This window comes from Mus caroli, chromosome 16 (assembly GCF_900094665.2).
Source record: "Mus caroli chromosome 16, CAROLI_EIJ_v1.1, whole genome shotgun sequence".
Classification (NCBI taxonomy): domain Eukaryota; kingdom Metazoa; phylum Chordata; class Mammalia; order Rodentia; family Muridae; genus Mus; species Mus caroli.
The window spans coordinates 31,939,140-31,965,632 of NC_034585.1; the positions used below are offsets into that span (position 1 = coordinate 31,939,140).

Sequence of the window (26,493 nt, forward strand, 5' to 3'; positions counted from 1 at the left end):
TTTCCCCTCTTAATCTACATAGTGATAGAAATCCTAGCAAGAGTGATAAGGCAAGAGAAAGAAAGAAAACTGTGGCAGGTAGGAAATGAGGAAATCAAGTTATCCAATTTGCAGACAATATAAGCCTATACCTAAAAGACTGTAAAGACTTTCTGGACTGTTTGTTGTGAGGACCTCTGGAGTCTTGGATGTTGTCTGAGTTGTTCTAGTGAGAGTTTAAGGTAGAAGGGAGATGATCAGAGACCCTCCAAAACCATACAAAGAAAAAGGCTTGCCCCTAGGCCAAGCTCTCCTGGGCCTTGCTGGGGATGGCAGGAGATGCTCCCAAAGACCCAGCCCCATGCTCATGGCAGAGTAGACATGAGCACCTTTGGGTGTATCTGTGGTTCTTGGTTCCTAGCAGTGCCTCTGAAAACTGGGGGTACCCATCTCTGACTTCCTCTTCCCTCTAGACCGGTAAGCGTAATAAATGTGAACTGTGAGAGGACCAGAGGGCTTGGCCTGCAGAGGATGGAGGCTTTTTCCATGATACTCCCAGATAGAGGCTTCACAGAGACATCCAGCTGGAAGAGATAAGAGACAGTCTACAATGGCCTTCCAGGCCTGAGGAGTCTGACCCACGCCGACAAACGGCCATCTGCTCACTCTTATGTCTCCCCAGGGGCCTCATCCCTCTGGAAGCAGAGCCCCGTGGTCAGCTTTCAGATCTAAAGAAGCCCTCACATGGTCATCGATCTGTACGCCTAACACATTCCAGAAGCACAGCCCGACACTGCTACCCTCTGAGAACCATGTTTAGAAATCCTCTGCATACTGAGGCCCTAGGACCACACTTGTGTGGTCGCCCAGGGCTTACAGAGCCCTTTCCAGCGACCGCCTGCAAGGGAGCTGCCATGGGGTCTCTATGTGAGGCGGGGCGGGGCAGAGAACACCTTCAGGGTTAGGTTCTTTCTTTGTGCTCTCTGCCACTCTGAGGACAGCTGGCAAAGATGAGATTGGCTCAGTTACCCCTCCTAACAACCCTGTAAGGCAGGGTGTGGGAGGAAACTAGGCAGCATGTTTAGCCCAGTGTTAACATTCTAACTGCACAGTTGCTTCCTGGCTAAGGACGTCCCTCTCTGATGACCTCCTGTCGCCACTCTGTGTTCAGGGAACCCACCTCCGGAAGTCATCTGGCTTCACGACGGGAATGAGATCCAGGAGTCTGAGGACTTCCACTTCGAGCAGAAGGGTGGCTGGCACAGCCTGTGTATCCAGGAGGTGTTTCCGGAGGACACGGGCACGTACACCTGTGAGGCCTGGAACAGTGCCGGGGAGGTCCGCACCCGGGCCGTCCTCACCGTGCAAGGTGAAGCTGAGTTGCTTTGATGGGGTCGGGGTACAACTTCTGCCAAAGCCATTTAGAAGTGAGGGAAAGACACCAGACTACTCCAGTCCCACTGCAGCCTCAGAGGCAGATCACTGTCTCCATTGCAAGCTCTCGCAGAATGGGGCTCCCTTCCCCAGTCTCCAAAGTCCCTGCAGTCTCTGGGCTGCTTCGTAGCGAGACGGAGCACTGAGGGTAATCCATAATAGACTTAATTTGGTATTCATGGTGTGAGATATGAAGTCCTTTCATGAGTCCTTTCTCCTGCAGAAACCTTTTCCAGAGGCAAGGTGGGTAAGCCTCTGTAAACACATGCAGTAAGTAACCGTTCTCATTCACCACATCCAATGGAAAGCATGAGCATCCAGCCCAGGACCCCGTATCATCAGGGCTTATACAAACTCATATTAGTACTGTCCCCTAATAATATAACCAAGGCAGATCTGCACAAAAGATGTACTGTGTCCACATACCCAGTCCAAGTACCTTCTAGACCACTTGTTCTCTGGTAACGCACTGCCTTCCAACATGGTGGAGAACTGGACTCCAGGCCAGGCTCCGTCCTGAAGGGCCTCCATCTCTATTGTTTCCCCCATTGCCTACTTCCAGAGCCTCATGATGGCACCCAGCCCTGGTTCATCAGCAAGCCTCGTTCGGTGACAGCCACCCTGGGCCAGAGTGTCCTCATCTCCTGCGCCATAGCTGGAGACCCCTTTCCCACCGTGCACTGGCTCCGCGATGGCAGAGCCCTCTCCAAGGACAGTGGCCACTTTGAGCTGCTCCAGAATGAGGACGTGTTCACCCTGGTTCTAAAGAACGTGCAGCCCTGGCATGCCGGCCAGTATGAGATCCTGCTCAAGTGAGTCTGCCTGTCCTGCCAGCCGCTCTCACCCCACCCCACCCCCCAGACTCCTGACTCTTATGCTGGGACTGGGAAGCTAGAGGAAGCAGGAGCTGATGCAGGTTTATTGAGTTCATATCTCTGTAGCTCCAAGGCTGGCAGCTTTAATTGGCGATGGCCTTCCTGCTTGCAAAGCCCCAGGGTGGCACAAGGGCATCATGTGGCAAGAGGCAGAGAACACGCATGTGGTCTTCCTCTGCCTCATCTTTACAGCTGCTAGTTCCCAATCACAGGGATTCCAACCGATGGAGTGTTAGATTTTCCCCAAGGACCCACCTCTAAATATTATGGTTGGGTTAAGTTTCTGCCTTCTTGATACCTCACAATAGACATGAAATTGCAGTACATGGACCTCAGGGGCACATACTTCCAGGCCACAGTAGCTAAGAGTTGGAAGCATCTCAGCGATAGTTCGAACCCTCGGTTCCTTTTACTGCCCATTTTTGGAAATCACACACTCTAAAATGTGGTTCTTGGTTAGAAGTAAAGCCTCCCAGTACGACCTTTATTCAAGAAGAGAAGAACCAGAAGTCCATCCTTTGGTAAAAAAGCATACCAATGAATTTCATATATTATTATTAAGCTGCTATGGGGGACGGGATGGGATTGGAGCCAAGTTCTGTTTCCAGCACCCACAATGGACAGTAACTCCAGTTCAAGGGGACCTGACATCCTGGCCTCTGTAGGCACCTGCACTTACGTCATATCCTCACACACAGACAGAGCACATACATATAATTAAAAGTAGGAGTGGATGTAGCATGCTTGCCTGGTGGTACAAGGCCTTGAGTTTGATTCCCCAGAACTGAAAAAAAAATCCAAAATAAGTTTTAAGATATTTTCTTAATTGCTACCGGGCAGAGCATGGTGCACACTTTTAATCCTAGCACTTGGCAGGTGGATTTCTAGGTGTTTGAGGTGTGGATAAAAGTCTGAAAAGAGTCGGGGGTTATTTTGTCTGGGTTCAGGGTACAGTGCACCATAGAGGAGAGCTCAGGACGGCAGGAGCTCTAGACATCCGCAGTCAGGAAGCAGAGGGAGGAGATCAGTCCTCAGCTGCTTTCCCCTTTGTATTCAGCCCAGGCCCCCAGCCCAGGCCACGGTGCTGCCCAGGTCTTCCCAATCAATTGACCTCACACAGACAATCCCTTACAGGTAGGACCAGAGGCGTGTCTCTTAAGTGAGTCTAGACACTGCCAAATTGATGTTAGCCATCACACGTAATTAAAAAATGAAAATAAGACAACCACAGGGAGATTAATTTTTCCTATTAAAACACTCCATCTCCTAAAATCCTAAGTGAAGCCTAGATTGATGGACAGAATACCTACTCTGTGTTAGCCTAAGACTGGCACAAGCACCTGTGCGTGAGAGAATGTGACATATCCTGAGAGTGGTTAGACATGGCCTTAACAGGTGCCTGAGGAGCTGGTCACTTCCTTCCTGAACTTGATCAACTCCCTACACTGAGTCCACCACTCAGGATCAGCTGTATAAACTACACTCTATGCTGCGATGGAATACTGTACCTACAATAATTCTGAGTGTGTGCTTTTTACTCACAGCAACTAGCTGTTGCAGCTTAACAAACCACCCCCAAGTGCTTAAGTGCATTTAAAAAAAAATACCCCTTTAAAAAAGAAAGCTGGGCTGGAGAGATGTCTCAGTGGTTAAGAGCACTGACTGACTGATCTCCCAAAGGTCCTGAGTTCAAATCCCCAGCAACCACATGGTGGCTCACAACCATCTGTAACGGGATCTGATGCCCTCTTCTGGTGTGTGTCTGAAGACAGTGACAGTGTACTCACCTACATAAAATAAACAAAATCTGAAAAAAAAAGAAAAAAGAAAAAGAAAAAGAAAGAAAGCTATTATCTCTTAGAGATCTTTGGGTCTGTTCAGAAATTATTCCTCTATTGGCAGAGCCCCACTGATCTGAATTAGACAGAGGACCCTCTTACAAGTACTCGTCATGCTATTCCCATCAGTCATGTGCTTAGACGATGTCACCTGACTCTGCCTTAAGCTTAAGGCCTTAATCAGGAGGGACAAATCTGCCTCCATGATGAGGGGTCTACACCCTTGCTCACTAGGCCAGTACTAGGGCAGAGAGTGACTTGATGTGACAATACTTTCTGTTGAAGGAATAACACTCTGAGATTACACTTGTATTAATCAACCAGATAGCCTATAAGAGATGGGTTTTTTGGGTGTGTGTGAGGTTCTGTTTTTCTGGTTTGGTTTCATGAGATACAGTCTCATATTGTCCAGGTGGCCTCAAACTCAGTATATATAACATCGAACTCCTGAATCTACTGTCTCCATCTCCTGGATTTTTTTGTGTGATTTTGAAGCAAAAAGAAAGCCTGTGTGTTAGCCAGTGAAAGGGGACTTGGCTGTTAAATGAGCCAAGAAAGAAGGGGGAAGGGAGAACAAAGCAAAGATCTATAGGAAGTCTGCCAGGCCGTAGAGGGGGTTACACTGGAAGGGCAAAAGGCAGACAGTCTGGGACCAGCTGGGGACAGTCATAAAATGTAGACTATCCCAGCTGGAAGGGTATGCAGAAATTATCTAGCTGTCCCATCTAGTAATGAGGGACACCGAGGTCTTGGGTCGTTGACTTGCTCATGGCCGCGAGCTGAGCCTAAGTTCGAGCCCTTGTCTTTTGACCTCCATCAGATGGTCTTCCATTCTTGCAGCCTATCATTCGGAGTGTCTTTCCATGCACGGGGAATGAGGGACCTGGGAATTCATGCTGGTCCCTTCATGCATCCCTTGCCCTCTTCCTCCCAAAGTCTAGATTCCTCATTCCTCCCGGAGGCCATTGCCTTGGCCTTGGCTCTGTCCCCAGCAGAAAATGGAGCAAGTCAGTGGAAAGTTCTCCTGAGGAGTGCCTGCCAGGCCTGCCAGGGACCTTGTCCCCTCTCACTATTTTTGTCCTGACAGAAGTCAGACCTAGCGCATGGAAGAGGGTCTTTCAAGAAGGAAGGCTGGTAGCCGGGCAGTGGGGACACACGCCTTTAATTCCAGCACTTGGGAGGCAGAGACAGGTGGATTTTTTAGTTCAAGGCCAGCCTGGTCTACAGAGTGAGTTCTAGGACAGTCAAGGCTACACAGAGAAACCCTGTCCCAAAAAAAAAAAAGAGGTGAAAGAGGAAGAAGAGGAGGAGGAGGAAAGCTGGGAAGTGGGGCTGTGAGACAACCAAGGGGGTGCAATCTGTTCCTGTGGAGTAGTGGGCATGGATGAGTTTTGACCTCCCCTTCCCTTCCTTCGCCAGCCCTGACCAAAAAGAGAGCTAGCAACACATCAGCTCCAAATTCCAGCTGAGATGTTAGAAAGCACAGACATTTTCCAGAAAATTAGTTCTTCACCTTTGCATATAAAATTGTCCTGTGTGATGGTGATTTGGGAAGGGGCACGTTGCAAGGCCCCTCATCAGAGTGTGAGCCTCTTATACGGGGCTCAAGAAAGGGGAGCGTGTTTGTGGCAGGTTCGCAGCATACAGGATGACTGCTGTGTCCTGTGTGACAACATCAGGGCAGGGCCTCAGTCTCAGCCTGTTTGTGAAGGAGTGTGGGTAATATTAAAGATGTCTCCAAGATACTGTTCCTGCTGGTGAGGTCACTGGTAGATGGCCCCAGGCAAGAGTCTATCTGAACTTTATAGGCTCCAGAAGAACCCATGGCTTGCCTTAAAGGCCCAGTAGAGGTTTTCACTTTAGGCTTTCAGTATTGTCCCCCCAGTGGCCCAGCCATGGTGTCTCTGTGTTCTTCCTCCTCATCTGTCTGGAGACCTCAGGTTGGGTGGAGCTAGAGACCTTGGGCGGGGCTTATCTTTGTCCGTGGTCCCCACCACAGATCATCGAAATGACAAGAGCCCTTCCTTGCTTCCCTCCATGGGGTTATATACATACATGTAGCTCCAGCTCAGAAGACATCCATCTCTGATGCACAGCCTCCTAGACTGTGGCGGGGGTAAAGTGGGGCCATCTGGTCAGGATCTGCTCCTGATTTCTATGCCTGGGTTTTGTCCTCCTTATGACAAGAGGAAACTCAGAGATAATGTGAGGGAGAAGGAGCTACCAAGGAAACACCCATTGGGCATCTTGCTCTGTTCCATGCCAGCATCGCTGCGAGGTAGAGAAAAAGTAGCTTAGCACTGCCCAGGAGGCTGACAGAAGCAGGAAACCAGGTAGCTTGCTCACGGCCTGGCACTAATGTGCTGCCGGATAGAGGTGTAGCCTGCACTCTTCAGGTGCCTTCACTTGGCCACTTCGAAGAAATCAGGCCTGGAGGAAGGGACAAACTACAGGGGCTGACCTGAAGGAGAGAGGAATGAGGTCCCAGGGAGGGATCAACGTGGCCACAGCCTGGGATAGCACAAAGACAAGGGGTGGAGTGAAGGAGGAGAGAGAGGGCTGGAAGAAAGCAAATCCACCCATCCTGGTTCACAAGGGTCCCTGCCCTTCACAGGGGTGAGGAACAAGGCCTCAGACCCCGAGAAGCAGAACCACTCTGTAGCTGCTAGTGTCTTTCCATGAGGTGGATTACGTGAGGTGCCAGACAAAGTGAGGTGGATTACAGCTGTGGCAGCAGGACATGTAAGCGCATCTCCCCAGACTCCAGATGTAGGTACCTACCAGGTGGTTCCATACACTTACGTGTGGGCGTCCACTCTTGTGGTTAAGGCACACATGTATGCAGACACACGAAGAAACACACCAAGATCCCAGAGCAAACTGGTTCTGATAAGCAATGTAGGACCTGTGCACAGGCCACAAGTCTTATATGTTGGTAGATCCAGGTCCCAGACCCTGTTCCTGCTGGTTATCTCTGAGTTCAGGCATATCGTTCAACCTTCATGCACTCTGTTTGCCTTATATAAACAGTGCTGCCTCTAAGCTGTTAGAACCATAGACAAAATGAGATGGGTTTTGTGAGGAGGAAGAGGAGGAGGGGGAGGAGGAGGAGGAGGAGGGGGAGGAGGAGGAGGAGGGGGAGGAGGAGGAGGAGGTCCAGTGCTGACAGCTGATATGTCTATCATGGGTCTGGAAGGGTTGCTCAGACCCAGCAGTGCTGCTAAGACACCTAGGGAAACCGTGGGACCTGAGAATCCCAGCACTGCCTTGCATAATCCCCACAGCCTCCTTCCCTACACTCTCCAGACCAAGCTGGCATGCTGTGGAGAACAAGATAAACAAAGCATGTGGCAGTCATGAGGGCCGGAGGGTCTCAGATAAACACCGGTAGATCTTCCCCATTTCATTCCCAGACTTGCCCCTTTATGAGACATCACTCTGAAGCACCAGCAGGGGGCAGCCTCTCGGGCCAGAGGGCTCAACTGCTTTGAATCCACTGGCCAGCCATTCATCCCCCTGCCTGAGAAGAGGGGCCTCAGCCCGGTCATGCACCCCTGGAGGCTGAACAGCTCTGTGATTGTAAGGAATCCAGAGCCCTCCCCACCTGAAGGAGGAAAAGAAAGGGGCCACCCATGTTGGGAGGCACGCATGTTAGGTTCTTAACACAGAGTGTTCTGATTAATGAAGGGGGCTGTGACTGTTTTCAAGGAAAATTCAGCCGTTGGGGAAGTGGCTGTCATTACTTTGAGGGAGTCTAGAATCAGGTCAGGTCACTGGGCATCTGAGCAGAGCCTGTCTGCATGGACGAGAGGCTTCATCGCAACCCCTCAGCAGCCTTTATTCTTGGACTGAGGGATCGATCGATAGTGTTAAAGGATTCCCATCTGTAGATGCTAATCTTTGCTGCCCTCCCAAATGTCTCCCCTCCCCTTTCTTTTTAATCTGGAACTGTAAAAATCAAAACTGACCACAGGGTGAGAGCCCTAGCCTAGATCTAAGTCTGGGATGGAAGCCACAGCTAAGCCCTAGGCCTCCTCCTTCCTCTATGGCCCATCAGCCCACGACCAAGTCTACACTTGCCTTGCACCCTTCTGGCCCCGAGCTGAATAGGACCTTTGCCCAGGGAACCGCATAGCTCTTATTGTATTGTCCTTGACTTCATCAGGAACCGGGTTGGCGAGTGTAGTTGCCAAGTGTCACTGATGCTTCACAACAGTCCTTCCAGAGCCCCACCACGGTGAGTGCCCCCAGGAGTAGCCTGGCCAGGTCCCCGAACAACAATGCACCCACACCTCTGCCTGGCCCTGAAGCCTGGGGTTGTTTGTGTCCTCCTGCTGAGGCTACCAGAGCCAAAGAGAAAGATTGGAAGGGGATGAAGGAGGGAGGCCAGAAGAAGGCGAAGGAGGGGGTGATGTGTGTTTCTTTTTCTTTTCTCTCTGTATTTTTTTTTTTGCACACACCCTTATAAGGCTACTGAAATCATTACCGATATAATAAACCAACTAGGCGAGTGAGTGCCTCTCACCAATGTTCCCTTCTATAAACACAGCCTGGCCGGCCCCCACGTCCCCTTCCCCCTCCTCTCTACCCTCCGCCCTCAGGGATTTGCTCTCCCCTGACGTTTCAGCCTTACCCAGCCCCTTTTCCTCTTGCTACTTTCTCTTTTTCCTTCACTGGTTATTGCAGGGGGCGGGAGCCTGCCAGCTGCAAGGGCCTCTGTGGTGGTGGAGGAGTTGGTGCTCATGGTGATGGTGACCGTCATGGGACCCTGAGGCCCTGCTGGCCAGCGAGAGGGCAAGGTTGGCCTGAGGAGGAAGACGGAGAAGACGTGAGGGGGCTGTTGAAGAGACGGGTGGAGACCAGGCTGCACACAGAAGAGGCCATCCGCCAGCAGGAGGTGGGACAGCTGGATTTTCGAGACCTCCTGGGAAAGAAGGTGAGCACCAAGACCGTCTCAGAAGACGACCTGAAGGACATCCCAGCCGAGCAGATGGATTTCCGCGCCAACCTTCAGCGGCAAGTGAAGCCAAAGACTGTATCCGAGGAAGAGAGGAAGGTGCATAGCCCTCAGCAGGTTGACTTTCGGTCTGTCCTTGCCAAGAAGGGGACCCCTAAGACCCCCGTTCCTGAGAAGGCACCACCTCCAAAAGCTGTCACCCCAGACTTTCGCTCTGTGCTAGGGGGCAAGAAGAAGTCACCTTCAGAGAATGGGGGCAACAGTACTGAGGTCTTGAATGTCAAGGCTGGGGAAAGCCCCACACCTGCAGGCAATGCACAGGCCATCGGGGCCCTGAAACCCGTAGGCAACGCCAAGCCTGCTGAGACCCCGAAACCCATAGGTAATGCCAAGCCTGCCGAGACCCTGAAGCCTATGGGCAACACCAAGCCTGCCGAGAGCCTGAAACCCATAGCCAACGCACAGCCTTCAGGGTCCCTGAAACCTGTAACCAACGCACAACCTGCTGAGCCCCAGAAGCCTGTGGGCAATGCCAAGTCTGCTGAGACCTCGAAACCAGCTGGGAAAGAAGAAGTCAAGGAGGTAAAGAATGATGTGAACTGTAAGAAAGGGCAGGTCGGAGCCACGGGCAATGAAAAGCAACCTGAGAGCCAAGGCTCGGCCCCAGTTTTCAAGGAAAAGCTACAAGATGTCCATGTGGCAGAGGGGGAGAAGCTGCTACTCCAGTGCCAGGTGATCTCTGATCCCCCCGCCACTGTCACCTGGTCGCTGAATGGGAAGACACTCAAGACCACAAAATTCATCGTCCTCGCCCAAGAAGGTAAATGAAAGCGAGGGTAGGGAAGATGGGAAGCCCATCCATGGGTCACTGTCAAAGCATGAACCTGTAGCTGCTTGATGGTCACTTGTAGCCATGGCCTGAGCTGGAATAGCCACCCCTATTCCCCCTCCTTTACAGGGTGGGCTCTCTGCAGAGGGGCCCTGGGTATACACATGAGCCTACTGTGGATGCGAGCTGCTGCGCTTCTGAGCCTTGTGGCACATGCTATGCCTTGGTGTCTGTCTGGCAGAGCTCTTTCCTGGCACCCTACCCAAGTCTCCTCTGAGCTTACCTAGGACTGAGTGTTCAACATCCCCCTTGCCCCCCCCCAGTAGAGAGCTATGCTTTGCAGACTGGGAGAAGGGGGACATGGAGCTGAAGTGAGCTGGGGACCCTGGGCCCATTATTCCTTGAGAAGTGTAGGAAACACTGCATGACAGCTAGTAGGAGCTATATAGACTGGCATCAGCAACAGCTCATTCTTGAGAACACTGTGGGTCCAAAGGGCCCCGTGGGCAAGCCAAACCCTTACACAGCCCCGATGGGCCCGCTCACTCGGGACAGAGCTGCTCGCTTCCTAATTTGGATGAGACTTTTGTTTGCTGGTGTTTCACATTCTTGGTTGGGGGGTGGTGCGAGTCCTGCCACCCGTGGCCTTTGGGGCCTTGGAGTTCTCAAGCCTGCCAGTTTACACCAGAGAAGACAGGGGAGTGAGAGGAGGTTATCTCCAGTCCTTTGTTATGGTTCACTCTCCTTTTATATTTATTTATTTATTTAGTGTGTGTGTGTGTGTGTGTGTGAGAGAGAGAGAGAGAGAGAGAGAGAGAGAGATTATAATGAGTATATGCACACGCTGCCACGTGTGTGTGGTCATGTTTGAAGGTGAGAGGACAGCTCATAGGAACTGGTTCTTTCCTGCCACTGTGTGTGACCCCTAGGATCAAATTCAGGTGGGGAGGTGGGGAGGGAAGCACCTTCACCTGCTGCCAAGTCACCAAACCAGCCCTCAGTGAGTCTTATCAGAAACTCCTAAGCCACAGAAGTTCCCACAGTCCTCTGAGGTGGCTAGTGGAGAGACACGGTTCTGCCTGAGCTAGAGCTGACCCTAGAGGGTCATGAAGAAGGTCCCAGGATGTGACATGTGCCCTTGAGATACTGAGGGAAGTGTCTGCAGAGGCTGCGTGGACAGGTCTTAGCAAATGCCAGTGCACTGAGACGCCAGCCCATCCTTCCCCTCCTCTCTCCACTCTCCCCTGGTCACTCCCCTCGCCACACACTCTCCCCTCATCCTACAGCTGCCTACCTCCACAACCCAGGAACGAGGCATTTGTAGATAGCAGCGACCTTTTCCCTTGCTTCACGATTCAGCCAGACAATCTAGAGCAGCCGAAACGTGTGGAGTCTAAATGTTGAATGACCAAAAGGCAAACTGGACATTTTTTTTTTCAGCAGAGAGAGATTCTGTAATCTTCTGCTAATGCGTTGACAGTAACTTTTTCACACTGATGTCCTCAGGTTGGCAGGGTCTTCCAGAAGGCATCTGTCCCCCTGTGTCTGCTAGTTCTGCCCCCGTGGTGCCCACACACAGGAGGTCTTAGGGCCACTGTGGTGGGGTAAGAAGTCCAAGACTGTGGATGCTAACATCCTCCCTGTCCCACCCAAGAGTTTTCCACTCAAACTGGAAAGCTTGACTAGGTGTGTTTCCCAGGTCACCACGTCCAGTGACCTCTCTGGGCAGGATGGAGGACAGCCACCAACCTGGGACATGTAAGTGGTAGAATCCTGCATGATACTATCTATGAGTACACCAATCTCAGGAAAACTGGGGTTCAGCGGTGATGAAGGTGGCAGTTCCCAAAGCCAGAGCCACCAATAGCCACTTACAGAGTCTGCTCGAATGAGCTGTATAAGATAAACCTCAGCCCTGGTCACAGAAGTGCTCCCGAGCGCCCAGTCGCTGGCTGCTCTAAGGCCTGGGTTGCTTGGTGTAATCTTCACCCAGAGCACAGAGAAGCAAGCAACATCATCCCCTCCCACAGGGGAGGACCTAAGTCCTCAGTGACAAGAGAGACTGTGGGAGGGGAGGTAGGGATCACAGAGAGAGCTTCAAAGCAAACTGCCAACAATAGTCTCCGTATTTCAAAGGACGAATAGCTTGCTTCCATTAGCGGAGCAGCTTGTCCAGATACCATCCTAGACAGTTACATATTCTAATCCCTTGATTCTCACACTACCAAGTATCCTTATAACAGAGAAGTTAAGTAAACTGCCCAAGGTTGCACAGCCCTTAAGTAACAGAGAAAGGAAGAGACCAACCTCCTCCCTGCAATGGAGAGAACAGACCCATGAAGTGAGCCTATCTTGCCACAATAAAGGGCAGAGTATTTGTTCTCCAAATACCAGCACTGGCCCCTGAGCCTGCACTCACCAAGTCTTTATGAGGGTTTTGTTTCCCCACCCCCCCCCCACCCAGGGGAAGTGCATCTGAGGACTTAACAGCTCTCCCTGGAGAGGTCCTGGAAGGTAGCCAGGTGGTGGCCAGAAGTGGAGTGAATCTGCTCCTAGTGGGTCTGGCAGCAAGGACATGGGCTAGCTGTGATACAGCTGTTGGAGTGATGCCACAGAGAGGTCTGAGAGGATGAGATGTTCCATGCTGGGGACTGGGTAGCTGGTAGGAAAGCCCAGAAAGCAGGCCAGACTTGGGCAGCAGGGAAGCAAGCAGTAGGTAGGCCCTGTACAGGGCTGGGGCACTAAAGGCTGGCTGCTTGCACATGGGCCTATCTAGGCTATGGCAGGGGGTGACTTGGCCCTGATTTCAGCCCACATCCTGTCAGAGAACATGTCTAAAAGCAACAGCGAGCCATGCAGGGGAGATTTTGGAGTGAGGAATGCAACACGAGAAGCTGGGGTTTTAGGGGCTTGGACTGACTCCGGGACAAAGACAAGGATGGAGACTGCTCAAGAGATCAGGGATCATGGTGGTGAGGCCCAGGCTCCCAAGGTGAGCGTTGCCACAAAGGGAAAGAACCCAGTGCAAGAAGTACAGACATCTGCCATAAAACCCGTAGCCTGGCTTGAAGGGCAGGGTGATGGCTGGGGCTGGGAAGAGAACAGGGATGGAGAAGACAAGGGGATATTATCACTGGAACTAAGGAAGTCTGTGATTTGAGATGATGAGCAGGGGTGAAGGGCAGTACCCATCTTCCTGTCTCCCAGCACCTCCCTCCCCCTCCCCCTGCCTGCACTGACCCCCAACCCATCTCTCTCCCCTCTATCCAGATTCACTTCCTCCAGGATCCCTTCTTAGAGCCCTGTCACTTTAGTTGAGACACCCAATGGATCTCTTGATCTCAGAGCTCCCCTTGCTAGGAGCTTCTCTGCTGAGCCCCACAGCCTGCAGGACAGGATTACACCCACCCCACTTAGTGCTGAGGAAATCCCAAAAAGAGATCTAACAGCCATTGGTGGCATTTGACCACTGGGCAATTCTTAAAGTCGAGTGGAAGTGGCTTTCCTCCTCTGGCAGCCAGAGCTGTGGGATGTCTGTGTTCAGGAGACCATCAGCTGGGCCTGTCCTCCAGGGACAGGTACCGGGTCCTCTCTGTCTAGACCTATCTTGGCTGGGGGGACTGGAGGGGGGAGCAATGACCCTGGAGTCCAGGCAGGGCTGAGGTAGCATTGAAAGGGCCTTTTATCTCTGTGTGTTGCTTCCTGCCTCCAGGCCGGGCTTCCCCTAGCAAAACATTTCTCCCAGTCTAGTAAGGAAGCTTTGTTTTCGTTGCTGTTGTCGAGAGATGATTCATTTTTTTATTGCCTTCAGGGTGGAATCTAGTGAAGGCTTTTTCAATCTTGTATAAGCTCATTCCACAAACTATATAGCACCGCATATATATATATATATGCGATCCCTTTGCTTGTATGTAGAACCCACTTAAAGAACTTGGAATTCGTCTCTTATTTCTCTTTTTTTTTTCAACAATACATACAGACATATATTATTGATCATGTATTTGTGATCTTGTCTTGAATAGATCCAGGTCCCCCGCTGTGGAAATAACCTCCACAACATTTTATTGCAGTTGCATTTCAGACATGGCTATCGCCCTCAGAGATAGCACAGTAGACAGGAGTGTGATTCAGCAATGGCCTTGAAGTGGCCTTCGCTGCTACCAGTGTGCTCAGATGCCTGGGGAACCCAGGAGAGGCGCAGCTAGAGCTAGGGTCTTAGAGGTGACACAGAGGTCACTGTGCCCAAGGAAGGGACCCCAGGTGAGTAGCCTGTGCCTGCCAGGAGGGCAGGTCAGGGAGGCTGGCAGAATAACCAAGAGCCTGGCAAACCCTCACCCCAATCCACTTGCCCTTTCTTTTTCCTCTCCCCACCCACTTGGGAAAGGGAAGCTGGAGGGTCCTCAATCACAGAAGAGTGACTCCTCGGCCAGGAGGGGCTCCTGGCAGAGCTGGGGAACCACTCAGTGGATTCCTGCTTCCCATCCCCCCCTCACTCCCTCAACTCCTCAGCTGACAGGCTGAGGATTCTATAATAAAAAAAAATTTCTGGGAAACAGTTTTCTTCTGGAGGTCAAGAATGAGCCGTCCCACAGGAAATACCAGTTTCTTCATCGAGGGTAGCCAGCCTCCAGCCTGCCCAGTCTTCTTCCAACCCACACATGCATGTGGCCATGGTCAAGCTCTGCTGGGGCCTTGGAGAGCTGGGAGAGAGGCGGGGTCTCTTTCAGATCCTCCACTGCCCTTCCAGCCATCCTGCTGTCATTCACTGGACCTGTCATTTAAGTTTCAGGTCAAAGGCAACTGGGGAACCAAAACAAAAAACAAAAAAACGAGGGATGAGACAAGCTATCACTTGGGAGTGGGGGAGTGGAATTTGTCCTCCCAGACCAGGGAAATCCAGAGGTGAGTGGGTTTCCTCTAAGCCTGTCTTTCAGGCCAGGTGTCACCCTAGCATCCTTCTGTCCAGCCAGGTGACTGGAATGGCTGCTATCACTCCCCTGTCTCTGAGCCTCCCAGTTCTCACTCTCAAGCCAGACTTTTTCCATCTCCAGCCAAGATCCTTTCTGTTGCAGTTGAGAAGATAACGGTGGCCCACTGTCCTCACTATGGAAAGATAGGGCCAGGGCTGCTCAAGAGCTGAGTAGGAGGGAGGAGACACAGATCAGCTATCCTATTCCAAGAAACAGTGTAGGCTTTCCAACTCCCTAGTGAGGTCTTCAGGGCCCCCACTGATGCCATCCTTGTTCTCTGAGTCTCCTGGCATCAGCTTTGTGTAACCAGATTGTCTTAGTTGGGGTTTCTGTTGCTGCAATGAACACCATGACCCAAAAGCAAATTGGCAAGGGAAGGGTTTATTTGGCTTACACTTCTACACTGTTGTTCATCAGCAAAGGAAGTCAGGACAGGAACTCAAGCAGGGCAAGAATCTGTAGACAGGAGCTGATGTGGAGGCCATAAAGGAATGCTGCTTACTGGCTTGCTCCCCATGACTTGCTCAGCCTGCTTTCTTATAGATCCCAGAACCACCAGCCCAAGGATGTGGCTCTGAGCTGGACCACAATTGGTTGGGTCCTCCGCCTCTGATCACTAATTAAGAAAATGCCTTACAGATGGATCCTTTGGAGACACTTTCTCAATTGAGGCTTCTCCCCTTCTGATGAATCTAGCTTGTGTCAAGTTGAGATAAAACCAGTATACATCATTTGAGAAAAAAAAATGGTTCCCCTGAGAACGGTGCCCATATATCTTGTCCCAGTCTCCCATAAACCTGGAATGTATACAGCTGTCCTCCAGTGCCTGTGGTCTGGTGGCTGTATAACAAGTAACGTATAGGCAGTGGGATGGACATGTCCCTGTCATTCTATTGCGATGGTTGGTGCACTGACACTGGGTAGCTAGGGCAAGATGCCCCAGGAGCAGCTTATTTATTCACCTCAAGGTAGGACCTAGCAGATGGCTGCACTCCTGGCTGGTCCCGCTGGCTCCATTCTTAAATGACTTTCCCCCACAAGTCAGAAAGTTCTCCTAAAAGAGGACTGACCGGTCTGGGGATGAGGGAGAGCCGGGTGGGGAAGGACCAGATCCTGAACTTTTGTCTATGCTCAGCCTGCCTTCCCGCTGTCTGCCTCCAGGCCCCCAGAGGTATGTCTCAGGCAAGGATAGACCATAAGGGCTGTGAGGAAAGAAGCCATCCTCACCCCTCCCTGAGGGGCCAGAAGACCCAGCCCTGTAGGACGGCTGTCACAGAAGCCTCACCTCTGTCCTTGGACCCATCATTAGCCCGTTCTTCAGCCATAAACACCCTTCCTAAAAAGCCATTTGCCACAGTCACAGACCACAGCCACCACCATCTCACAAGAGATCATCCCAAAGGCCGGTGTCACTGTTAAATGAGGGTTCCTACCCCTTCCTACTCGCCTGTTCACCCAAAACTTCCTTTACCTTGGGCTGGTCAGATGTTTCATTGGGAAAACGTGCCTGCCGCAAATGGGAAACTGTGACCCGAGTTTAACCCCTGCACCCACATGGTGGAAGGAGAGAAACACCTCCTGGAAGTTGACCTCTGACCTCCACACAATGCCAAGGCCAATGCATGGCTTCTTTTGCTTTGTTTCTTTCTTTGGTTTTTCGAGACAGGGTTTCTCTGTGTAGCCCTGGCTATTCTGGAACTCACTTTGTAGACCAGGCTGGCCTCGAACTCAGAAATCTGCCTGCCTCTGCCTTCCGAGTGCTGGGATTAAAGGCGTGCGCTACCACGCCTGGCTTGCTTTGTTTCTTAAGCCAGCAATGTCTCCAACATCACTGCCAGGTGACTCCTTCCTTGCCACTGTCCCCAGAAGACTGTGCCCAGGCTCCTTGTGCCCTGTAAGGAGCAGGCCACGTCAGTCTGCTCCCTGTCCCTCTTTTCCACTGACGGAGGTCCCTTCTGCAGCCTCCCAAAAGAGCCCTCCAGTGCTGGAGGAGGTCCCGGGACCGTTGATCAGGAATCCACTCTTTCGGGGTCAGTCATCAACAGAGAGTTTGCAGGAGTCAGAAAGCAGAGAAGCAGATTCCCACTGGGTCTGAGAAGGGGCTTGTAAAGACGCCCACCTACTGGGCCTCAGATACCAGGCCCTTTCCTGGTCATTCACAGCATTTTCTGTTCTTCCCTCCCCCCCCCCCCCAACCAGGCTCACGATTCTCTGTCTCCATCGAGAAGGCACTGCCTGAGGACCGAGGTTTGTACAAGTGTGTAGCCAAGAACAGCGCTGGCCAGGCGGAGTGTTCCTGCCAAGTCACTGTGGACGGTAAGTCGTGCTTATCCATTGCCACTACACATACAGAGCCCATCTCTTGCCCACTTCCACATCTGAATGAAACTCCCCCCCACACACACACACACACCACCACCACCAGATTGTCCCCAGCCTTACTTCAGCATTTATTTGGTGAGAATCAAACTATGTTTTTAAATAATGAGTCAGGGAAGAAAGGCAAGTGGCCTCACCTTGATTGCTCGATGGCCCACATAGCCTCTTCCTGAATCCTCTGGCCAGGAAGAAGCACTGTTCAGCTTCTCCTCCCCTCCCAGTCCTGCCCTCCACACCCAGAACCTTCTAGGCAGAGAAGCCAGGCATAAGGGCACCAGCACGAGAAAGGACACACCCACAGGAAAATGACTACAAGTATTTAACCAACCACCACAAGCAAGTGTGCACCGTGCTGGTGCCTCACTGAGGAGCCTGGGCATAAGGAGGGAGCTGAGAGTTCAAGGGTCTTCTGGGAAAAGGTGAGTCAAGGCCAAGGAGGGGGGAGAGAGAAGAACACTCTTGGCGACTTCTGCCAAAAGACAGGAAGGCAGCAGAGAGAAGGGAAGAGAAGCAGGAGACGGAGCAGACCAGTTAGGACTGTGGCGTCCTCCAACTCAGGAAGAGGCAAGGCCCAGCAGGAAGCATGCATCTGTGTCTTTTCCCCCCCCCCACCCCCCACCCCCCACTAGGACTGTGGAATTCGTGCCTGGGAATAGCACAAGGCCTGTAATGGTTTAGACTAAGTCCTTCATGATATTTCTCCTCATCATGGCCATCATGATGCATCAGAAATCCAGCTCTGCCAGGACTCCTCGTATGCCAGGCAAGGGCTTTTGCTCTGAGCTGTAGTCCCAGCTGCAACACCCATATTTTATGAATGAGAAAAACGGAGGCTGTTCAGAAAAGAAAGGCAGTCTGCAGGAGGCTCTCTGGCCCCAGAGTGCCTTGGTCAGGGCGAAGCCTGCACAACTTTCAATCCAGTGCCTTTTTTTTTTCTTTTTGTATTTTTATACTTCCCTGGAAATGTCTAAAAAGGTAGTATTGGGAAAACAGTTGCTTGCCCTTGAAATGCCTGCTTAGGAGCCATCAGTAACCTGTCAAAGCCTGGTGCCCAAATAAGGCATCTAGAAGAACAGCTTCGTTGTTGTTCGGGCTCCTGAGTGTGAACACTTTAGTCCTGAAATCCTAACCTGTTTTATAGCCGTCTCACAAGACGGAGAGGCTTTGTCCTCACTCCGGATTTCATAACCCCACTTCCTGGTCACAGAGCAGAGATCCGGGGTACATAATAAGTGGGAGCATAGACGGAGTGTTCTCTAAAGGAAAGTGTCTTTTGAAAACACACAATTGCAAAGTAAATGAAATCGTCGCTAGCCAGGAGTCTGACAGGGTATGGGTTCTCTGGGGTTCTAGGAATGACTTTGGAGGAAGTAGATCTGCTAGGTCAAGGTTCACGGTCAACTTGATGCGCACTGTGAGGCTCCTGCTTAATCCTCTGTGTGTCTCTTCCCACCTGCCTGCGGTTGCCCCTTGTCCAAGCAGTTCCTTCATGGAAAACTGGCTAAGCCTGCTAATGAGGTTATCTGCTTTTGAAACCCCTGGCCTCTTGAGCTCCTATTTACACAGAGAGCTGCAGGCAAGAGAGCAATTTGTTCCTCTTATCTGGATAGTGTCAGCACCTTTTCCAGATTTGTTGGCCAAGTGTGAGTTCCTTTTTCTTTTCATGATATATTCACGAGGTCCTGTTTGGTTTGAGTTTCATTTAGTGGGTTCGTTCATTCTGCAACCTAAGAAGCTTTCTTTGCTGGGGGGGGGGGGTGCTCAAAGACTCTGCTGTCTCTATTGATCGCAGTGATGCCTATCAGTTATCTCCAGTGCCTTTGAAGTCAGAATTTGGCTCCTGGCTACAAATTAGGAGCTGGGTCTTTGAAAGACAGGGGAGACATCAGCTGAGGTAACAGAGATGACTCAGTTAGTCGGACTTGTTCTAGTGTGTTTGCAGAAAGGGAAAGGGACAGCCCTCACCCCTAGCCCAGTCTCCAGTGCCTTTGCTGATGTACCTGGAGATGTATCCATGTCATCTATTACATGAGCATCTTGCCACACTCAGCTCTATTTCCCCACCAAGAGCCACTGCCACACAAAGCGAAGGACTCCTTAAGTCACCTTTCTGCCTCCTTAGGGTTGGTGTGTTTGTCAAGCTGAGTAACCTCCTGTCTTTTGCCCCTCACTCAGTGATCTCAGTAGATCTGACCATCCTTTTACCATCAAAGTCAGATGTAGGGGATGGGGTGGAGGTGAGGGGACAGGAGCATCTTTCTAAAAGACGGGATCCATGGTTTCAGTCAAATTCTCAAAAAGAGTCAGTGTGCACCACCTTGGATGCTAAGCACTGGGGAGGCTGAGGCAACAGGACCACAAGTTCAAGACCAGCATAGGAGACTGTCCACAAAGAAATGAAGATAAGGAGAGGGAGGAAGGAAGGGAGGGAGGAAGGAAGGAAGGAAGGAAGGAAGGAAGGAAGGAAGGAAGGAAGGAAGGAAGGAAGGAAGGAAGGAAGGAAGGAAAAAGAAGGAAGAAACCATTTGCACTTCGGGGTAGCTAGTTGTGGTTGAATATTTCTTAGTGAGCTCACTAGTGCATCTGCTGTAGCTGCCTGCCTGACCTCTGGGCAGAACCACCAGTCCCACATCCCTCCAAGAGGACAGTGAGGTCCCTCTCTACTGTGCAGACTTCAAGATTGCTCTCCTGCTGTCACTCAGCATGTCTGACCATGCTCCTGAAAGCCACTGCTCACTCATTCAGTCTGTGCCCAATACTAATAAGACGACATCTATGATGAATGTGAGGATGTCTTCAGGACAGGATCCCACAAACAGGGATCCATCTGGGCTCACTGGCATTCTCTCTCTCTCTCTCTCTCTCTCTCTCTCTCTCTCTCTCTCTCTTCTTTCTCCTCTTCTCTCTCTCCCTCCTCCTCCTTCTGTTTTGTTGTTGTTGTTCAAGACAGGGTTTTTCTGTAGCCCTGACTATTCTAGAACTCCCTCTGTAGACCAGTCTAGCCTCAAACTCAGATCCTCCTGCCTCTGCCTCCAGAGTGCCAGGATTAAAAGCATGTGCCACCACTGCTTGGCAATTATTGTTTGTTATGGGCAGGATGGGCAACCTATGGAGGCAGCGTGTCTGCCTATTAGCAGCAGTGCTTGGGTTGTTTGGGCATTTGTGCCCTTTCTTAAATGTGGTCGTATCACCCTTTCTTCCAGACTCAGCAAAAGGGTACTTAGCCAACAAAGGGTATAGAACTTGTCAAAAGTAAAACTTCACCCACGAGGAAAGCAGCTGACTTTTAATACCTGCTGTGGGTGGCCAGAGACTTCTGTACTTCGTCTTTTCGGTGTCTGCAAAGGGGTGCAGGCTACCTTTCCCAATGAGCTTAGCAAAGCTAACTGATAAGAAGCACTAGCCCAGGCTGAAGCCCCACCCGGTAGATTACAGTGTACATTGTCCTGATAGAGCTGGTGAGGCCTGCCAGACCTTACCATAGGCTGATTCTAGCCAAGGAATTATCATGTCAAGATGCTTCGGAGAGACCTTGATCCTCCATTATTGCCAGCCCTCTGCTGGCAAGTTCTTTCTACTCAAGGGACTAAGTTATTAATTCCTACGATTCTCTCTCAGCTCAGGCCTCTCACCCTCAGGTACCCTAGCCAAGCCATTCAGCCTTAGCTTCAGGGAAAGCAGGGCTTCACAGCCACAAAAGATGATCCATCTTTGTGAAGGGGGAACATGTATCTATGGTACCCAGACCAGCACTCATTCATTCAGCAAACATTTAGGTCAGGCACAGCTCAAGGAGCTGGTATTGCTGAGTATGAGCAGAAAATGTGCTTGGTCTCATGACACGTGTGTGTGTGTGTGTGTGCATGTGCGTGTGTGTGTGTGCACATGCATGCTCACACATGCATTTAAATGATACCCTGGGATATGAGGGAAGCAAGGCGGGTGATGGGGAAGGGCCTACAGCTTCAGGAAAGGGTTGCTGAGGACTTCTAGTTGAGTGAACATTTGAACAGAGAGACCTGTAAGATGTGAGGGAAGGAGATCTTGAAGAAAGAGAAGAGGGGAGAAAGAAACCAGGAGAGAAGCACAGTGGGGCAGAGCTTGTGGAAGGTGTGGGAGGAAGAAGCAGGCCGGTGAGCCAAGCACCAGGTACGGAAGGCCAAGAAACAAGGCTGAGGAGGGCCAGGGACCACCACCAGCCCACATGCAGAGATCACCGAGTGCCTTGGGATTCCGTGAGCTCCTATGGTGGATGTGACCATAGATAAGACCAGAGAGAGATGGGAGCACCGCGCTGAGATGTGCGGGCAGCTCAGGGGTCTTCAAGGGAGAGAGGGATGAATGGCTTTGAGAAAGGAGGAAGCTGTCCAGGGCTGAGATACCCAGGAGCCAAAGGGTGTCCTGAAAAGACAAAAATGACCATTGAGGCAGATGCTACCAGCTGGTGTGGCTCAGCCTGGTCACTAACCATCCAAAAGAACAGTGCAGAGATCCTTAGTGACCCTGACAAGAGCAGTTCAGGAGAGCAGCAGCAATGTCAGCCTCATTTAATGTGTAGAGACCAGGCCGAGTCACCTGTGCAGGTCACCCTGACTTGCTGGGTAGGATATAATCCCAAGCACTTACTCCCAGCCGCTAGGGTTAGCTGACAGTTGCTGAGTTGAGTTGCACAGGCCTTGGTCTTAGTCCTGGTGTGTTCCTTTATCCTCTCCTGCTTTCCCTGGTTATCCTTTAACCCCTCACATGCCGCTGGTTAGGACTGAGTCAAACTGCTGTCTTTGTAGCTCTAAGACACTTGAATAGCCCGAGACCAGAGGATAGTGTTGAGTTTAAGATTGGCCTGGGCTGTGTGGCAAGTTCCAGCCAACCCTGGCTACAGGATGAGAGCCTGTCTCCAAAACAAGGAGAGAAAAGGGTGTAGAGAAAGGGAGTGGGGGAAGGAAGGAAGGAATTAAAAGAATTTAAATATTGATGAGTGTTATGGTTCTGGCCTCTGTGAACACATGAAGGACAGACACAAAGAGATGCATGCATGGAATAAATACCCCAATAAATGCCACCCATTACTTTGATTTTTTTTTATTACACAACAGTATTCATTTGAGGCCTGGGGGCATGCCACAGATTATGTGTGCTTTGCAGGCTTCAGTCTCTCCTTCCACCATGTGGGTCCCAGGGATCGAACTCAGGTCCTGTAGCTTGATGGCAAGCACCTTTACCATAACACAGAGGGATCTCGCTGGCTCCCCACCTGGTGTTTGCAACTCACTTCTCCTTTACTCCTGTCATGAGACGTCATCTTCCTAACTAGGAAGGCTCTCTTGTCGTAGGCTCATCCAGGGGCTCATCGCCACTGAACACCACAGGCAGAAAAGGAGCCCCTGTTTCCCCCAGCTGAAATTCTCTGTGCTAGTGTGCTGCTTGCCCTTAGGTGAGAAATGAGGCATGACAGCGGGTGTGGGAGCCCCAGCCCCCTGCCTTGCCTTTCTTGAGGCCCTCGAAGTTCAGACCTCCTCCCAGAAGCTCTCCAGAGCCTTCTTCTCCCTTGTCAAGGGTCAGAGTCCAGGGACCGAACCTCTTTTGGAGAAACAAAAACCAAAACCAAAAAAAAAAAAAAAAAAAAAAAAAAAAAAAAAAAAAAAAAAAAAAAAGAAAAGAAAAGAAAACCTACCCCGGGGGCCTGAGTCCAGANAAAAAAAAACCTACCCCGGGGGCCTGAGTCCAGAGCTAGCCCAGCAGTGGAAGGGGTGGGGCACTGTCCATTTAAGGACAAGTCTGTTGGTCCCTTTAGGACCCCACCCCACCCCCCACTTTTCCACACCTCTATCTTCTACCCCCATACATTTTTAGGGGCATAATTAGGCCAGCAAAGGACTCCAGCCCTGGGGCCCAGATCTAGAAATAAAATCCAGTTTCATCACAAAATGATTAAAATAGACAGAAACTACAAGCTGCTCTTAAACTTTTATTACTATTATTTTTATCCCCTGGGCAGCGTGTAAGCACAAAGCTGGTTTTGATTAAGCATGTGGTCCTCCCGGCTCCTTCTTCCCTGTGGTTCTCACAGTGGCCTACCAGTTCACTCTCCCTGGCTGGGCCCCGTGCTGCGTGCACAGCCCCCACAGTACTGACAGTTTAGGGGGTGCTGCCCCTCCCCCAGTCCTGGGCCTCTGGGTTTGGGAAAGGCCTGGTTTGGAAGGGAAACTTGAGCCCTTTCTTCAGGGCCTGATGGGAAGATAAGTTGCAGTGTGTGGAGCTTCTCAAATCCAGCTCTGTGTGCACGGCAGGCTGAGTGGTCACACCTCCGGTGAACCTCTGCCAGTAGCAGGGCTTTCCAAGGTCAGAGGATGCTAAAGCGCCTTAGGAGAAGGTGAGGGACCATGGTTAACAAAAAGAATGAGTTCATTTACTATGTAAGTGGTGCTTTTGATCTCTCCAGAATGCCACCCAGGCCTTGCCTTCGCTGGGCTTTGGGCGCAGGGAGCTAAAAAGCTTTCTACAGCTATGGAAACAGAGACAGTGTAAATGACTTGCCCAAGTTCTCAAGGGTGCCTGTGACAAAGAATGAGAACTTTCCTGTTTCTTGGTTCCAAACTGCACCAAAATACCATCCAACGGGACCCACAAGCAATGGCATCCCAGGCTGAACCCCTCCCCCCCCATTGCCCTCTTTCAGAAGCCAGAGAACTGGGCCTCTCGCCTTGGCTTGCTTGTGCCTCGGCTTATCTGTCAGAAAAGGAACTTTGATCTTTCTCTCCCAAACTCCTCTCTGCTCCGGAGCTTACCAGGAGGAACAGAAAAGAATGCTGAATCAGGAATTCAATACTACATACACAGTTTATCATTCACCCTTTTCCTGGGAAGGGGAGAACAAGGGAAGACAGACATTTCTGAGTGCATCTTTCTTTAAAGTCCTGGGGGTCTTTCTCTTCCATGTGTGCACATGGAACCTGGTGCCCAGAGTGAACAGCAGCTTGAGACCTTATCAGCGCCACATGACAGGAACCCTGAACTCACTCTCTGGGGCACCTTTGCTCTTATGGAGGGAGTAGGACATAGCCACACCATGGGGGACAGGGTATCAAGGCTATCAAGTGCTGCTTAAAAGGATCCCTTCTGCCTCCCTTCCTTTACTCCTCACCCCATCTTCATATACTGCTGGAAAGTCCTCATTAAGCCCAAACAGAATCATTCCTCTGTGTGTGTGTGTGTGTGTCTGTGTGTGTCTGTGTGTGTGCGTGTGTGTATCTGTGTGTGTGTATCTGTGTGTGTATCTGTGTGTGTATCTGTGTGTGTGTATCTGTGTGTGTATCTGTGTCTGTGTCTGTGTGTGGCTTTGGGTCATCTTCAACAGGGAATTGACCTTAATATTCCTCAGCTGCCACCCAGCTGAGCCAACTGTGCCCACATGCAGTCTCTGTCCGTAGATTACCCAGATCATAGAGTACAGGCATGTCCTGGAGGAAGCCTAGCTGGTGGCAAGCTTCAGAAATAAGACTTAAGTAGAAGGGGCCGTGTGGACAGAGCATAGATGTCATCTAGAAGAAGTGTAACCAGGGAAGCGGGTAAAGTGCATGTCCCCAACCCCTGCCATCGATGGGTGCAGTACCACTCCTCACAGGGAGCCCTGTTTAGCCAAGAGCAGCTGAGGCTGCCCATCCTGGAAGCAAGGACAGTCCGTTAGCCCTTCCTCAGCCAAGCCACAGGAATGTGGCCAGAGCCCTGGCTGGAAAATCCCCTCCTCCCTCTGAACTTCCTCCTCCAGAGCCGGAAATGAAGGATGAGGACAGGAAGGGGCTTAGGGGGAGGTGCCTTCCATGCTCTCCCCCAAAGAGTAGTAAAAACACTGCCCGGTGATTGTCATTCAGCCAGCAGCTTCTTATCTAAGTCCTGAGTGGTTTCCCCACAATGTTTGAAAGTCCAGTCTCATTGGTACCCAGGGGTTTTCTGCTCAGTTCCACCCAGCCTGCAGTACCATTCTCCTTTGTCCACAAGACACCCCTCCCCCAGTATTGTACCCACCCCCAGCATTTTCTGAGCTCTACTGTAACATGGAAGAAGGAACTTTCTGCCAGCATCAGCCAGTGGCCACTGCAGGGATTCATAGGCCTGACTTGAGGAGGTACCCCAAAAGCCCCTGACTGAGTCCCAGCCTCCGTCTCAGAGAGACTATGCCAGTGGCTGGCTCTGAAGCCTCAATTGGCTAGGCCTGACCCAGTGCAAAGGCAAGCCTTAGAAATCTAAGGCCATAAACACCGTTCAGTCCATGAGTCCAGAGGTAGGGGCCCAGTCTTCTCCTCCCTCTGTGTGAGGCCTTTGCCTTTTCAGAGAGCCTTTGAAATGTAGAACATTTAAAGGAGAGAATCAAAGCCCAGTGTGGGCAAAGGGAATTGAGAGCCTAGGCCCTGCTAAGTGGCCTTAGTCCTGGCAGTGTCTGGGGCTGCAGTTGGGAGCAGTCACTAGCTCCCTGGCCTGGCCATCCATCCTGCCAGTGACTGTTCTAGCCACCTGATTTATCAGGTCCATTCAGCAGGCTCTCCTTCTTTGGTACTCCCCTGGAGGAAGGGCCCACTGCAGGCGCCACTTGGCGGGCACAGAGGGCCTCTGGGTGGAACATAGGGGTGGGTGGGCCAGCTAGGGTCAAGGTAGGGTTCTGACTGAGGGGCCTCCCCTACTCAGCTCCTCAGATAGCCACTGACTGATGTTTGTGTTCCTTTTTTTGTTCCAGATGCTCAGACCAGTGAGAACACCAAGGCCCCGGAGATGAAATCCCGGAGACCCAAGAGCTCTCTTCCCCCTGTGCTAGGAACAGAGAGTAAGTGCTGCTCGCTGGGCTTCACCATACAAAGGCAGGAGTGGTGGCAGAGTCCCAGCCTCCTGGTCACCAGCTCTGTCCTGAACTCCTTGGGGACAAGCTTCTGCCCATCTCCCTGAGTGCTCTATGTCCTCCTGACTACTAAGCCAAATTACCTTTCCTCAAACCCCTGCCAGTCTCTCTTCACCCCATCCACAGCCTGCGGATGTTACACATGGTCTTCATCTTCCGAACCAGAGCCCTTTCCACTTCCCATGTCACTTTTGGTTGGGGACTGTCCTTCTTCTTTAAGTTGATTCTGTCCTGTCAAGGGAGCCTTCCTAAATTGTTACTCTGCCCTTATGACATCATCGGGAATGTCCAAAGGTCCTCAGTGCCCACAGACTCCCACAAGTGAGCCTCTCATGTGTCCCTGCC

General features: G+C 51.3%; 1 protein-coding gene across 4 annotated transcripts in view; it reads left to right on the forward strand.

Annotated features, from left to right (window-relative positions):
* The window catches only part of Mylk (myosin light chain kinase), a 253,275-nt gene that overhangs the window by 163,021 nt on the left and 63,761 nt on the right, over positions 1–26,493 (forward strand). For all 4 annotated transcript variants that reach the window (XM_029470833.1, XM_029470834.1, XM_029470835.1 and 1 more), the window contains exons 13-18: positions 1,151–1,348; positions 1,976–2,225; positions 8,292–8,363; positions 8,813–9,903; positions 17,082–17,198; positions 25,990–26,076. In XM_029470833.1, the coding sequence (XP_029326693.1) occupies positions 1,151–1,348; positions 1,976–2,225; positions 8,292–8,363; positions 8,813–9,903; positions 17,082–17,198; positions 25,990–26,076 (1,815 nt within the window). The remainder of the gene's footprint in view (positions 1–1,150; positions 1,349–1,975; positions 2,226–8,291; positions 8,364–8,812; positions 9,904–17,081; positions 17,199–25,989; positions 26,077–26,493) is intronic.